The 16,731-nt window shown below is 40.2% G+C and overlaps 1 protein-coding gene across 2 annotated transcripts in view; it reads right to left on the reverse strand.

Annotated features, from left to right (window-relative positions):
• The window catches only part of large1 (LARGE xylosyl- and glucuronyltransferase 1), an 83,651-nt gene that overhangs the window by 23,231 nt on the left and 43,689 nt on the right, over positions 1-16,731 (reverse strand). For both annotated transcript variants that reach the window (XM_017494741.3, XM_017494742.3), the window contains exons 7-8: positions 7,999-8,103; positions 4,206-4,318 (exon numbers count right to left, since the gene is read on the reverse strand). In XM_017494741.3, the coding sequence (XP_017350230.1) occupies positions 4,206-4,318; positions 7,999-8,103 (218 nt within the window). The remainder of the gene's footprint in view (positions 1-4,205; positions 4,319-7,998; positions 8,104-16,731) is intronic.

Below are 16,731 nucleotides of genomic sequence, written 5' to 3' on the forward strand. Positions count from 1 at the left end.
CAGCTGCAAGACTTACTAGCAGATCCTGTGATGAAATTTTGGGGTTCTTGTAGATTTATTTTCACATCAGACGGTCTGCTCTTGAGCTGAACGTGCTGGCACAGACAGTCCTGGACTAATTGGCAGTCTTTTGAAATCTGTGCCCATTGTAGATGATTTTCCTTACAGTGGAATGATGCATTTCAAATAATTTGGAGATTTTTTAAAATTCCTTGCCAGACTCCTAGGCATCCACAACCTTTTTTCTGAAGGCCCTACAGAACTCTTTAGATTTTGGCATGATGCCACCACACACCTCAATAGCAAAGTGAACACCAGACACTAGATGTGAGAGGGGTCTAAATAAGACAGGTTCCACCTGCACTCCTAAGCAGGTTCTAATCACTGGCACTTAATCTTCATCACCTGATTCTAATTTTATGGATTTGAAGGTGTGATAAATGTAGCGGTGTACATATTTTTTCCTATGTGACTGATCTGTTACCACAAAATGTCAATTGATAGAGTGCATCACCTTTATTACATTTATTCATTTAGCAGATAGGCACTGTTTCAAAGATGACCAAATGTTTGCTTGTCCAAATATGTCAGAAAAACCAACAATTTCCATGGGATGTACTTGTTTTTTCACATGACTGCATGTACTATTGTACACTATTATGATCAGCCAAGAAGCCTCTCCAATGAATGCAGACAATGTTGTTTGTTCGGTCTTATTCCTGCATCCTGCGAGAGACACAGATCAAGGACCTAACAAGCCATTGTGACTTCAATAGTGAAGTCAACAGTGAGGCAGGTGATAACTAAATACATCCAAGTATATTCAGTTCCGTTCTGAAACTGGACTGGCCAAGATGTGCTTGAATGTCTTCTCAGAAAGGGCTTTCATGCTGTGCTGAGGTCAGTTGCAGCAGAATCATCATAAACAGGCGTCACAGAATGAGGAGGAATGGCATAAGAGGAGATAGCGAGTACAGCAAGAGCTATACATCAATGGCTGAAGGACATGAACAGTTTATCTCCCGCCAGGTTCTTAAGCCTCTCATGCTCTTAAAAACCCTCACGAGGTGCTTAAAGATGGCATTTCAGACAGAGACAGAGAGACATTGAGAGAGAGAGAGAGAGAGAGAGAGAGAGAGAGAGAGAGAGAGAGAGGGAGAGGGAGGGAGGAAGAAAGGAGGCAGGAAGCTTTGAGGAGGAGAACAAAGATCTTACCCTAAGCATGGAGGATAAAGAAAAAACAAACCCTTAAGTCTGGGGATTGATTGTGTAGGAGAATATAGAGGCAGAGAGATACTTTGAAGCTAACTAGTTAACTGTTTGAAGTGTGGCATAGTTGAAAAAACATTTGGATGGATTGTACTGTCGATCAGACACAGTGCTGTTGAAACTGAACATGCAGTAGGTCAAGTGGCACTCAGCCTCAGTGTGTTGTTAAAGAAGGTGCCATGCAAAGAAAGCTTTGCAGTTTTCTTTTATGTTTAAGTGAATATCATATCCATCAGCTTACCTTAAAACTGTACTGAGTCTTTTTAATGAAAATGTATAACTTTAAAGTAAGGCATAAACCACAACAGGAAAATAATCCACGACATGGTGGCGTGATATGGCCCAATACCAGGTGGATTATTTTCCAATAATAGCATCCCAAAATGTTTTATTCCTCATTCCACAGCGATTTGCCGACAATTACAATACTTAATTTATTAATGAACGACATGTTATGCAGGGGGGCACACTGGCTTAGAGGTTAGCATGTTTGCCTCGCACCTCCAGGGTTGGGGGTTCAAATCCTGCCTCCGCCCTGTGTGCATGGAGTTTACACGTTCTCCCCGTGCTTCAGGGGTTTTCTCCGGGTATTCTGGTTTCCTCCCCAGTTCAAAGACGTGTGTTTTAGGCTGATTGGCATTTCCAAATTGTCTGTAGTATGTGAATGTGTCCAAGGTGTCCCCTACCTTGTGCCCCGAGTTCCCTGGGAAAGGCTACAGTCTCCCCCGTGACCCTGTATAGCAGGCGTCCCCAACCCCTGGGCCAGTACCAGTCTGTGGGTCATTTGATACTGGGCCACACAGAAAGAATAAATAACGTACATTATTTCCGTTTTTATTTATTATCCGAGTCTGAACGATGTTTTATTTAGAAAAAAATCACCGGATTCTCTCCGTTACATCCGTCTATGACTCACTCTTGACGCATGTCAAGACGCTTGTCTCGGTCACGTGATACGTTACTGCTAAAAATAAACCCATAAGCTAGCAAAATGAGTAAAAAACAAACGTCTCTGGAAAGTTTCTTTGCGAAGGGGAAAAGGCCCAGTGAGGAGACAGAAGAAGAGCCTACGACTTCCAAGAAAAAGAAAGCTGCATTTAACAGACAATACCAGGAGTCCAACTTGAAATATGGTTTTATCGTGACAGGTGATTTCCACGCACCAAGCCCGCTCTGCATAATATGTGGCAACCGGCTCCCTAATGAGGCAATGAAGCCTTCAAAACTGCTTCGCCACTTGGAGACCAAGCACCCTGTATTAATAGACAAGCCTTTTGAGTATTTTGAAAGAAAAAAGTGTGAACAAGAAGGACAGAAGCAATTACTGAGGGCCACCACATCAACAAATGCGAGTGCACTGAGAGCATCATACTTTGGTGGCTAACCATATTGCTAAGGCTAAGAAGCCATTCACTATTGGTGAAGAATTGATCCTTCCTGCCACTAAATACACGTTGATTATTATATTTAAAAAATACCCCAGTTTTTATGCCGGTCGTATCATTTTATTTTGTTTTATTTACCCACCACACCGTAAAGGCCGGTCCGTGAAAATATTGTCTGATATTAAACCGGTATGTGGCGCAAAAAAGGTTGGGGACCGCTGCTGTATAGGATAAGCGATGCAGAAAATGGATGGATGGATGTGTTGTGGATGGATGGAAGGCTCCCGTTGTGGAAAAATTATGGTTACAAAGTGCTGACACCTGCGACTCCTTCCATAAATGTTATTTAATTGTCTCCTTACAGAAAATCATACATTTCTTAAATAACAACATATTTTAATCCATTTATTATTAACCTTTGCATAGATTATGCAAAGAATCCTCCCCTGTGTAAGTCCCTATGAATGGACCGTTACTATAGAAATGATCACATATTAGAACGAGTGCATTAATATAAACATATAAACAAAATTATTGGCGATACACCGATGTATCGAGCAATAATCGGTATCAGCTGATAAAGGAAATTTTTCACGCAATGGGCCATCAGCCGATAGTTTAATTACATCCGATGTCAGTCCTGTCAGTCAAAAGGAAAAACACATCGATTGTGTATAAAGATGATGTCTCATGTGTGGAAATGACGACAAAACTGCAGTTTGTAATCTCTGCACTGCTAAAATTTTACTCCGGATGCAGCAACAGTGAAGCGGGAGTTTCAGCGTTTGAGTTTCAACCACCAAACTATCGGTATCGGCATCGGCCGTTATCACGCGATAATAATCGGTTATCAGTATCGGCTGAGAAATTTAGTATCCGTACATCTCTAAAAATGATATAAACATCAATAATATAAATATACACCGATCAGCCAAAACATTAATCAATGCACCTGTAAAGGGGTGGGATATGTTAGGCAGCAAGTGAACCGTTCTCGAAGTTGATGTGTTGGAAGCAGCACAGCGGGTCAGAGCTGTTTTGGTGGCACAAGAGTTGCCTACACAATATAAGGCAGGTGGTTTTAATGTTATGGCTGATCGGTGTATATATCATTTGGTATTTCGAAAGTGATTCTAGAACTGATAATCATATCATCAAAGGACTACCTTAGAAAAGTGCTTTGTAATATTGGCACACGATTTAGTAGCTCCTAACTGCAAGGGCTCAGAGAGATGAGGCGAGCTGAGGCTTTATACTGCTTTATATGCAAGAAGCTGAAATTAATATTCGAGTCGCATTGATGCACAGATGCTCAGTTCTGACTCTTTTCCTTCAAATGTAACTCACACAGCATATGCAGTTTCTGCAAAGCAGATGTGTTTGGGGGAGAACAACAGCTTGCTCCGTGTTTGTTGTGATTGTAATTCACACTGCAAGCAGCAGAGGGCTCTAAAGACTACAAAGGCGCCTTTAAATATTTACCATTAATATTAGTGCGTAACACTGCCGTACCGATATCTGAAACACTGATCAAGAATAATGTGCCTGTACCTGATCTGCTAACGATGTAGACAGCATGCTCATCAGCTCTCTCTCTGCTGTCAGTCTCCACATCTGCTCCCATCTGAGCTTCCTCAAACGATCCAACAGCAGGAGAATCACACCTGTAGCACACAAACCCATACACAGCCATTTGATGAGGCCATATACATTACTATGATGAGCCACAAACAATGCCCTTTCAATAATTATGACCTTGATAATGCCATCACCCCATAAAGCCAAGCATTAACGTGCCATCAGTCAGCTGCCAGCCACATGCTTAGTAAAAAGTCACATTAGGAGGCCCTCATCATGTGCTGATGAGCGTCTGATTACTTTAAGCAGAATGGATGTGTTGCTGAACGTGGTGTGACAGACGAGTGAATAATGCGATGGAAGAGTAATGAGGGTTATGCCATTTCTCTGGAGTGGCAGCAATCGTGTTGGATCGAATGAATCATGGAATCATTTCATGGTTAACTAACCGCAAGTGCACAGGAGATACAGGGATTCATAACATACCAACATTATACACTTGAACTATGTTTGAGATAAGGCTTCATACAGTGATGTTTACTCTTAACGTAACAGTCTTGAAGGAAAAGTCCACCTTGAAACTCATTTAATCTTTTTTGATTGGCATATGTGTGATGTGTTGAGCGATTCCTTTTAGGAGTTAGCAGTTGTGCCATGCTAACATCACAGGGAGATGTCGTTGGCACAGTTATAATGGTGTTCAACAGGAGAAAAATGGCAAGAACCTCATACACAATCCTAGAAACAAAAGAGTAAGAGAGTCTTTTCTGACACCATTTTCCAGCAATGTTCAACATCATGTTAATGAGAAATCCAACGGAGAAGTAATGGAGAGAGCAAACTCGAGACTCCGAGAAAACTACAGCTATATGGTGGCAGAGCCTCAGCTCAGCTAGATACTGATCTATGATATGACGAGTGTGAAGTTGACTCTTCCGAGCTTTATCTGCTGGAGCAGAGTGTACAGATGAGGAGGTGATTGAGCTCGACAGAATAAAGGACTAAAATGCTGCTGCATTACTCTCATGGTAGAGTTGAAGCAAGGGCTAAATTCCACTGGCACCGCAATCAGCAGGCAGTCAAACGGCATTGTGGGTAATGTAGGAAACTATTAACCAAAAGAAACATGTCAATGAAAGAAGTTTAAATGTAAAAAAAGAACCCCTCAGAATTTCATCATAAAATAAATCTTGAATGACACTGAAGTGAAGTTTAAAGATGAATATGCAAGTTCAGGGTGGAGTTTTCCTCTAAGGACTTGAAATGCATCATTTTGATTTAATGCCAAAAAACATGAAAAAAAGCAATAATTTCTCTACAGTTCCTTTTCCACGAGACACACAACTACTACAGAAGATAACTGGCAGAATTCTGAAAAACACTTACGAGTTCTGTTTGTGTCTTCCCTCAGGGAAAGAGCTTAACACACTAACGTTTTACACTTAACTGACTTTTATACCATCTGCTCAGGAGCTGCAGAACAATTACTGAAGGAAAGCTGCAGGCAACCTGGCCGCTAAATTCAACAGCTTTAATACATTCTTTCGCAAGTCCTGCTACTGCAGAAACCTCACAATGAAATGTTGAAGCGTTTGGAATCTATGGTTTATATCTACATTATAAACCCAAAGGACTTGTGCTGCGTGTCTTCGGTACCAGAGTCAATATGAAGTGAATGCAATGCTCTACAGCTCTAATAGCAACACTGTTAAAGCCTCTTTGGTCTTGCAGAGGAAAAGGACTTAAGGGAAAATGTAACGGAAGCAAAGAAACCTATTCCGGAGATCGAATCTAATCTAATTCTTTAGGTACTCGATCAAGCAGACTTTTCATCATGCTCCTTTAGCAGAGTGTGTAAAGGGAATTTCTTTCACACAGTTCACACAAGCAAATTTTCACAAGCAAAATAAATAAATAAATAAATAAGTTTTTTTTTTTACCTCAAATACATTAGAAAACAGGTGGAGCAAAGCACCGCCGCATGAAATCGATTTGTGCCACAAAGGAATGATATGACAAACCGTTATGCATGCAGCACAGGCCATTAACAATGGAAAGTAATTGTTATTTTATACTACAGATAAAATTTAGGGGTATAACAAAACATTCAGTAGAATACATAAAAAAGTAGGATATTCTTTATAGTACAGTAAATAAAAATCCAAAATTAATCAAGCACACACTTCCTGCTCTGGGTTTTCTCTTTATCTCGAATAAGGATACACTACAGGGGTTTAAGCAGCACCATGATTGGGAAGTTCACTGCTGCAGATATGAGACTATACCCAGTAGGGGGAAAACACAGGATTCAAAAACACATCTAGGGCTACAGAGAGCAATGTGACTTCGACAGCACAATGGAATGCGGAATAAACAGCCCTGTGGTTCAGACACATCCCCTAGAGAGTCAAACCAGTGAAAGCTTGGCCAGATAACTAATGTTCAATTAGCATTTTGTTTAGGTATATGCTTGTAAGGGTCCGAATGACCATTACAAGCATATACTGATCACACAAAGACTTTGCAAAAATTACGCAAACATTACGCCTACACTTCTCCAACACTACGGCAAACTATGCAAACACTACGGCAAACTACACCAACCTACTCCTACACTACGCAAACAGTACGCCTACACTACGCAAACACAACGCCTACAGTACAGCAAACTACGCAAACACTACGCCTACACTACGGCAAACTACACCAACACTACACCTACAGTACAGCAAACTACGCAAACACTACAGCAACCTACGCAATCACGACGCCTACACTACAGCAAACTACGCAAACACTACGGCAAACTACACCAGCACTACGCTTACACTACGGCAAACTACGCAAACACTACGCCTACACTACAGCAAACTACGCAAATTACACCAACACTACACCTACGCTACGCAAACACTAGGCCTACACTACAGCAAACTACGCAAACACTACGCCTACACTACAGCAAACTACGCAAACACTAGGCCTACACTACAGCAAACTACGCAAACACTACAGCAAACTACGCAATCACAACGCCTACACTACAGCAAACTACGCAAATTACACCAACACTACGCCTACACTACGCAAACACTACGCCTACACTACAGCAAACTACGCAAACACTACAGAAAACTATGCAATCACGACGCCTACACTACGGCAAACTACGCAAACACTACGCCTACACTACGGCAAACTACACCAGCACGACGCCTACACTACAGCAAACTACGCAAATTACACCAACACTACACCTACGCTACGCAAACACTAGGCCTACACTACAGCAAACTACGCAAACACTACGCCTACACTACGGCAAACTACACCAGCACTACCCCTACACTACAGCAAACTACGCAAACACTACGCCTACACTACAGAAAACTACGCAAACACTACAGAAAACTACGCAATCACGACGCCTACACTACAGCAAACTACGCAAATTACACCAACACTACGCCTACGCTACACAAACACTACGCCTACACTACAGCAAACTACGCAAACACTACGCCTACACTACAGCAAACTACGCAAACACTATGCCTACACTAAGTGTAAACTATGCCTACACTATGCGCAAACCACGGCAACACTATGCACAAACCATGGCAACACTATGCATACAATAAGCAAACACCACGCCTACACTACACCAACACTATGCGTAAACTACATAGACACTACGCCAACACTAAGCAAACACTATGCCTACACTATGCACAAACAATATAAACACAATTACAATCTGACTAACCAGTGTTGAAGCCTCGACCAAGAGCAGGCCATGGTCGATGGTTCTTCCACAGGTTCCCCAAATACCAGTCACTCTGATTCTCCACCAGCCCAAGCACCTGCTGACCTGAGAGAGAGAAAGAGCAAGTAAGGGGGAGAGAGAGAGAGCGAGAGAGAGAGAGAGAGAGAGAGAGACAATTGGAATAATTACTGGCACTCAATCTAACAATGTCTTTAATAATCTGGTTACAGTTAACTGCAAGTCCTTCATGATGCCCTTGTCTGATTGGCCAAATGAAATAAAGTGGCTGTGCTCATTTGCATACATTTGAGCTTCTCTAAATGTTTGGTGCCGCACAGGTAGAGAGATTTTCAGTTGATAGTGGACATGTACCCTAATAGTATCCAACCTTCAAGGTGAAGAGCTTGGCCTGACAAAAATCAGACCAGCAGAAGCTCCAGATAACTGCAGTTAATACAGGCCTATCTTCAACTGTAACACAATGAGTTTGGGGTTTAGTAAATCCAACATCACACAATATAGTAGTAAAGTAAGTAGTAAAGCAGTGGCTCAAACAGAGGAGCAAGTTCCAACCTGCTCCAACTCAAAAGTAAGTGGAATTTAAAAATGACTTCACTGCCTTTTTGGTGCAGCTTGACGGGTTTTTCTACAATGTCTTATTAATACTATATTAAAAATGTAGGTTTTATTCTGTCTGTAGATGATATTGGTCAGGTTTGTAACAGAAGAGCTGTGGTTCACACAGAAGTTTGCTGGTCTGCGGTCAAGTTTGAAAAGAATTCAATGCTTAGGACTGGACTATGCGTCAGGCTGGTACAGAACAATCTAGTTTTATAGTGATTTTATGAGGAATATGTCATGAACTCCTTTCATTATCTGAGCAAGAATTTACAACGAGCAATTCTTAAGGTTGAAATATGAAGCGCTTTGCTTGCACAACTGATGAAGGACTTAGGGTGGAGAAAAGCGGCAAATTATTTAAACGTATTTACAAAAACGCAACGTATTAGAGAATAGACACTTTTCTCTGCCACAGATCAGAAAGGATGAGAGGTGAAGTAATAAAATAAAAGGGTGTCTGATTACAGTACACACAACACAGACGGTGACTTAGCAGGAAATGAGGCAAAGAGAACACATTTGCCTTTAGGGGGATGACTATGGAGAGCAATAATGCAGGTGTGTGTGTGTGCGTGCATGCTAGTGAGTTACTGTTCGAAATTAAGAAATAATTGTGTTGAAAGGGACAGGAGAGCAGTAATATTGTGTGTGTGTGTGTGTGTGTGTGTGTGTGTGTGTGTGTTTTTCCATTCCTCAGAATAGCAATACCCACAGTACAAGTTTTATGAAGGCCATGAGCTAGATTAATGAGTGCCTATCACACACCACACCCACACTCAGACAGTACATAAGAATAAAATAAGAAGAACCTTCTCACATCACTTTCTGCTTTATTAATACCAGCACACCACTGATGCAATCACACGCCATTATTTTATAAATGTTATGTACAATATGCAGAGTTCCAAGTCTACAGTAAATCAGGGAAACATTCAACTTACTGACAGAACAGAGCCAAACAAAGAGAATGTAAAAAAATTATTTAAAATCTACAAAGAAACATAAAAATGAAAAGAAACCATTCATGTGAGTGAGCAGAAACATGGGCCCTTCGTTTAACACAGAATATAAATGGGAGATTTACATTTACAGCCATCTTAAAGACATTTATAGCATTTTAACCACACAATCAGAGGCTTAATACAATGTATACACACAATCAGCTGAATTAAGATGTGAGAGCACTTGCTGTCATGGCCAGTTTTAGCAGCAAACTTCTGATGAACTCTATTAATCCTTATCAGCGATGCTCTCATTATCAGTGGGATAGGCAGCAGATTTATTCGCACACGAACGCAGTTAAGTCAGACTAAATGGAAACTTATCACACAGGCATGTAATTAAACGTAGTAAAAGATCCGAATCAAGTTTTCTGCAGAATCTCTAATGCTGGGGCAGATAAATAATCAGCAGCCAGGGCACCACACGAAAACACACTCAATTACACTGCTGTGAAAAAGTATTTGCCCCATCCTGATTTATTCTGTTTTTGTGCATCTGATATTAAATTGCTTCAGAAATTAAAACAAAATGTAAGATAAAACAAAGGCAACCTGGGTAAACAAAAAAACATAGTTTTTAATTGATAATGTTATTTACTGAAGCAGGAAAGTTATATAGTACCAACCTGGCCTGTGTGAAAATGTATTTACCCCCATAGTTACTAATTCCCCAAATAAATGAAACTGCATTCATAATGGGATTCAACTGGAGTAGACATAACCAGGTCTAATTACTGCAAATCAAATCAAAACTTAAACAGAACTTTTTCAACAGACCTTTTGGTTAAAAAGTCTTAAACGGTAACATACTATGCCAAAGAAAGAAACTCCAGAAATGATGAGGAAGAAGGTTATTGAAATACATCAGTCTGGGAAGGGTTATAATGCTATTTCAAAGGCTCTGGGACTCCAAAGAACCACAGTGAGAGCCATTATCTCCAAATGGATAAACTCATCACAATAGTGAACCGTCACAGAAGTGGCCGACCTTCCACAATTCCTCCAAGAGCACAGCAATGATTCATCCAGCAGGTCACAAAAGAGCCGAGGACAACATCAAAGTAACTACAGGCCTTTCTTGCATCAGTAAAGGTCACTCTTCATGACTCCAGTATCAGAAAGACACTGGACAAAAAATGGCATCCATGGAAGTGTGGTGAGGTGAAAACCACTGCTAACCCAGAAGAACATTAAGGTCCGTCTGAATTTTGCCAAAACACACCCTGATGATCCTCAAACCTTTTGGAAGAATGTTCTGTGGATTGATTAGTCGAAAGTGGAACTGTTTGGAAGACAGGAGTCCCGTTACATCTGGCGTAAACCAAACACAGAATTCCACTAAAAGAACATCATACCTACGGTCAAGCATGGTGGTGGAAGTGTGATGGTGTGGGGATGCTTTGCTGCTTCAGGGCCTGGGAAACTTGGAATAATTGAGGGAAACATGAATTCTGATCTCTACCAGAAAATCCTAAAGGAGAATGTCCGGTCTTCAGTCTGTAAGTTGAAACTCAAGTGCAACTGGATTATGCAGCAAGACAATGATCCAAAGCATAGGAGTAAGTCCTAGAAGTAAGTGAAAGACTGATCTCCAGTTATCGGAAGCATCTGATGGCAGTTATTGGTGTTACAGGTGGCGCAACCAGATTTTAAGTTTAAGGGAGAAATTAGTTTTTCCACATTCATGATCGGTGTTAGATAATTTTTTTGCTTCAATAAAAAAAAAAAAAAAAAAAAAAAAACCCTATATAGATACAAACTGTATTGTGTGTTTACTCCAGTTAACCTTGTTTTATGTTGTGTTTCATTTGACGATCTAAAGCTATTTAGTATGAGATATACTGTACACAAAAACAGAAGAAATCAAGAAGAAGAAGAAGGGCAAATACTTTTTCCACAGCACTGTGTATCCATTATGATTTTCCAGTAATAGTGAGAAAATCTAAAATTAAGAATTAGATGTAGATTTGATTTCAGACAGCTTGTCTTATTTTCCTTCCTTTACAAACCACATTTAATTCTTTTTCACCAAACAGGACGGCATGGAACATTAACTATTCCGAACCCAGGACGATCTGTATCCTGTGTGAGTGTACGTGTGAAAAACAAAAAAATGTTCAGTGAGCAACAGTCCCGTGGGGAGATACCAGAATAACCATTCTTTATGTCCGTGGTGAGCAGAAAAGCAGAACACACAAAAACCTGAACCTTGAGACAAATGGGCTTCAACAACAGAAGACCACATCAGGTTTCCCTCTCGTCAGCCAAGAACAGGAATCCGAGGCTACATGTTTGTGGATGACTGGACAAACATCGCCTGGTCTGACTAATCTTGATTTCTTCTGCAATGGCCTCAGCAATTAACACAGTGCATCCGCATAGTGCAACACCATCTGACTAAACAAACTAGCACTGTGTATCAAATTATATACTTATGTATTGTTCTAGACAGTTATTGAGTTCCCTGTCACAGACTTCTGCTCATGCTGCATCACAAGGCAGTGTAACACACTTGGAGGAAAGTGCTATCTACCCCCTTTCATATACATGAGCTCATAGACACCCGTGATTGGCTAGTGTCGCTGTGACTGACAGGAGAGAGAAAGCATGCCATCCCTCCCACCAATTTTGCTCTCATGTATTGCTGTAGCATACAAGGATTTGAACATGTGAACCTCCAGTGATAGGGTGACCACCCAGGGATGATTTGACTTTAAAGTTTTATCTAATAGATGTTTCTTAAATCCCTCAGATGTACATCAAGTATGCAGGCAAGTATGTAAACGATGCCACCCACTTGATGCTACTTCTGCATGTATAAACCAAGTGTTAACAAACAGCTACAGAAATCTGTTGAAGCAAAAATGTGTGAAATAGTAAATTAACACGAACAACTATGCTCGCCTACTGCAAATAAACATCAACAACAAGTGAACAGGGAGTGCACGGTGTCTCCATATCTTCTCTAGTCAAACCTAAGCAGAGGCAATTACATGCTGACAGACCTCCCCAAAAGAGATAAAGTATATACAGGATTAGAGGAAAGTTTCGATTCTGGGTTATTAATCCCTGACGCTTTCCACTGTTTACCCTGCTTTTCATCTTAGCCTTGTGACTGATCTGTTGTGTTGCAGGAATTGCTCTCCTGCCGACATAAACACGCTCTTATATTATTGATCTGCTTGGCAGAGACGCATGTGTCCCCTGAAGTGCCAAAAACAACACTGAACATGCACTACATGCCTGTGGAGAATCCCAGCTCTGTGCAAAGTTGCTTCACATTTCACTTTTCTGCTAGATATGTAATCTAATGCGACACATGTAGTTTGAACTCAAAAGGTCTGAGAAGTTTCACTTGTACTCACAAATGAAGTTCACTGCTGGAGGCCAATACTGCAGTTTAATAAATGAAACTGTAATGTAAAAATGTAGATTTAAAAAGGTTTCTGATCAACCAGCATGAGTGCATGCTCCTCAATATATCCAAATATGCACTCTCACTTGCTCTGCCTCTCTTTTACATACTTTGACTGTATATAATGGACACTTTCTCACCTACTAGGCTACGTTTTTCAAGGAAAAATAGAAAGCGTTCTAACCAGCTGTACCATGTGGTACAGGAATCGCAGTCTCAACCGCAGTGGATTGTGAGAACAGAATCATCGGGGTCATCTCTTCCCACCTTTGAGTTCACTTGTAATGACCGCTAAATCCGCAAAGCCACCAGTATCGCGGACGACCCCTCTCTCCTATCCCATGGACTCTTCACCCTCCTGCCTCTGGCAGAAGGTACCGGAACATCCGTGCCACCACCAGCAGCCTCTGCAGCAGTTTCTTCTCTGACACAGTCAGATTACTCAACACTCTGCTGCCTCCCAATGCTCACCTGGGCTAGTCGAACACCTAACCCAGCATGACTCAATACCACGGCACATCGCACTTCACAAAGCTGCATCAGACACTTTATGGAATGCTTTTCTTATTGCTGCTACACTGCCACATATTTTACAGTTTACAGCCCATGTTCTGTGTATTTACTGTCCAGCGTACTTATTGTTCTGTGTATTTATTATCCTACATTCATCTCACACTGTTGTGTATTTGCACTTTACGTAGTCTTGCATACTGTTCTGTGTTGCACCATGGTCCTGGCGAAAACATTTTGTTCCAGTGAATACGAGCTATATAGAAACGACAATAAAAACCCATTTGACTTGACTTTTTGCAATTGCCATCAAACGAATTGGACCACAGCACTGGTGAATTCTTGAAACTGATTGGTTAGTAGGCATTGATAGATTTTCTATAACAGCAGCTCTAACAAGTTTATATTAATATATAAATTTGTTCAAATGTGTTATCCTTTCTATAGTAACAGATCATTCATGTGGACTTTAATGGCTCCATATAATCGAAGACTAATAATGCATGAAAATATGTTGTTATGCAACAAAGAAAAACCTATTATCATCGATATGGTCAAATGTTCTGTGAGGAGACATATTTTTAACATTTTTTTGGAAGGAACCTCCAGTGTCAGGGCTTTGTAACAGTCAGAATTAAAGCTGTAACTTTAAAGACTATGTGTAGATCACAGACAAGTCTAAGGATTTTGAATATTACGCTGCATTTTATGTCATTAACGTCTACAGATATTATATAACAGGAACTAACTTGTTTCATAGATGTTTCCCAACATTAATTATAAAGTCCCTCCAGGATATTTGCGATCGTAGAAATGAACACAAAATCAAGCAAACAGCAAAACTCTGAGGAGCTTGTATTTTTTCAAAATTACCGCAATTTTCCACAGATTTGGGCCTAGACGCATCATGTGACATGATCATAATGCACATTCAGCCAAAGCTCCCTTCGATTCATGTGCATCCAACATGAGTAGAACTACAAAGCTACAGTGTACAAAAACATCCTATACTATTGTGTGCACCACATATGGGTGTGATGGTCAGGTGTCCACATACAGTACTTTTGGTCATATAGTGTATATTATTAGCACTGGATCATACAGCTCATGATGTGAGCCAACAACCACAATTAGTTTCTCCTCAACGTCAGCATGACTGTCAGATCTCCTTTTGGCTGATGCATGGCCATGCTATAGTACATTCCATTAAAAGTTCAACTCTGCTGAACTTTTTTGATTTAAAACAGTGAAAATTTTACACATTAGCAGGCACTGGTGCGCTGTCTGCACTAACACATTGTTCTGTTTGAAATTAATGGTAGTGGTGCATTCATTGATGGATTCCCAAAAAAAAATCCTTGAGAACACAGCCCCTGATCATTTAGCCCAGGGGTGTCATAACTTTTAACTGAGGGCCACATATAGAAAAATATATGAAGGGCTGGGCCACTCACTAGAGGTGAAGCATATCGCCTCACCTCTAGTGTATTAAAGTTAGCAATATCAATCAAATGTAGGTAAATTATGCTTGATAATTGAATATGCTTAAAGGAAAAAAAAAAAAAAGAAGAAAAAAAAAACAGCCTACATCACAAATTTCATTTTTGTTACAAAAAGGGTTGGCAGTTCATTCTCAAAACAGCAACCTCAGATTGCTTCTTAGTCATGATGGTGATCCCCCTTCACAGCCCTGTATGAAGTGGTAAAAATAAGGGGAAAAGGGAATGGCTATATTTAAGCTTATTATACAAATACATTATTGGGCTTGTTAACATCAACGTTTGTTATAAAATGTTAATGTTAGAAATTTGACTGAATTTATTATATAATTGAGCTTATTAATGCATGAATACTGTGTAATATCTTTTTTATTTCCCTATAGTGGGAATAGTGTTGCTGCAACACTGTTCCCACTATAGGTGATCTAAATTTTAGCCCCTGTTCATAAATTACGTCTGGCATCTTTGCCATTTGTTTTGACTCAGTTTCTCACTGCACTAGGGCCGTGACGGTGGCCATGACAACAGCACCACCGCGGTGGTAGTTTGTCACCATGGTGGTGGAGTGCCACAATGTTTCTGCTTGAGTGGGCACTATGACAAAGTACAACGTTTTGTATACAAGTGTAATAATAACAGTTGCTATATTAATTTGTATTTATAGTGTACCATATAGCGGGAGATGTTATATTCAGAAACAAATTACGTAATCATAATCAAACGCCTTATATGGTGTTGTCTGTTGTTAATTTGGCACGGGTTTGTTTGAGCGCTGCAAAACCCAGTGAGGTGAATTCTGCTATTTCACTTCAGGTTCTGCCGCTGCGATGGATCTTGTTGGGAAACCAAATGTTACATCGGCGATCTGGGACCATTTTGGATTCGTGCCTAACGAGAGGGAAACGTGCGTGTGTTTCAATCCAGCTCTTTATTATCCACTTCTTCTTTGCAGGTCAATCACAATACCGTATCCCACAGCGGCCTCAGGCTGTTTCTCAATGCAACAATACGACACAACAAGGCTGTATTTGACTTGTTTCGCTGACGGAAGTGCTAAAATAAAGCCTCATTTAATTTTTATAAATATTTTATGTTTAGGTTTTATTTAATATAAGCCTATAAAATTTAATATTATTATTATTATTATTATATCATATTATATAGTGACCACCACTGCTCATCGCAGTAGTTTGGAAATTAAAACGGAAAAAATCCGCCACAGTCACAGCCCGACACTGCACTTAATTAAAACAGAAAAATGGAAACTGCAAGTGCTCTGACAAATCACAGCTATCTAAAGAAAATATGTAGAAACATGAGCTGGGCTAAGAAAATAATTAAACTCCATAAATAATTTAAAACATCAGTAACTTTGTGAACTGTATCCCTCATTCCTTTTTGTTGTTTGGTCCACATATCATTAAAATATTTCTCTAGCACTCCATATCTCTTATGTCAGTTTAGCAGCTTGTATCTCAAACCTGACAACTGCAACCCATAATACACTGCATGTTTAGTTCACTTCATGCAGTTGAGTTGAATCAGGGTTGAATTATAAAACTATATTGGAGAAAAATGAAAAGGTATAAAATTAGGGTTTGGAGTCTGGAGGGTAGTGTCATTTTTTCAGCCTGCAAAAACACCCCTATGACACAGACCCTGCTTTATCTTTTCGTTTTACCCCAGA

This window comes from Ictalurus punctatus, chromosome 19, assembly GCF_001660625.3.
Source record: "Ictalurus punctatus breed USDA103 chromosome 19, Coco_2.0, whole genome shotgun sequence".
NCBI classification, from domain to species: Eukaryota; Metazoa; Chordata; class Actinopteri; order Siluriformes; family Ictaluridae; genus Ictalurus; species Ictalurus punctatus.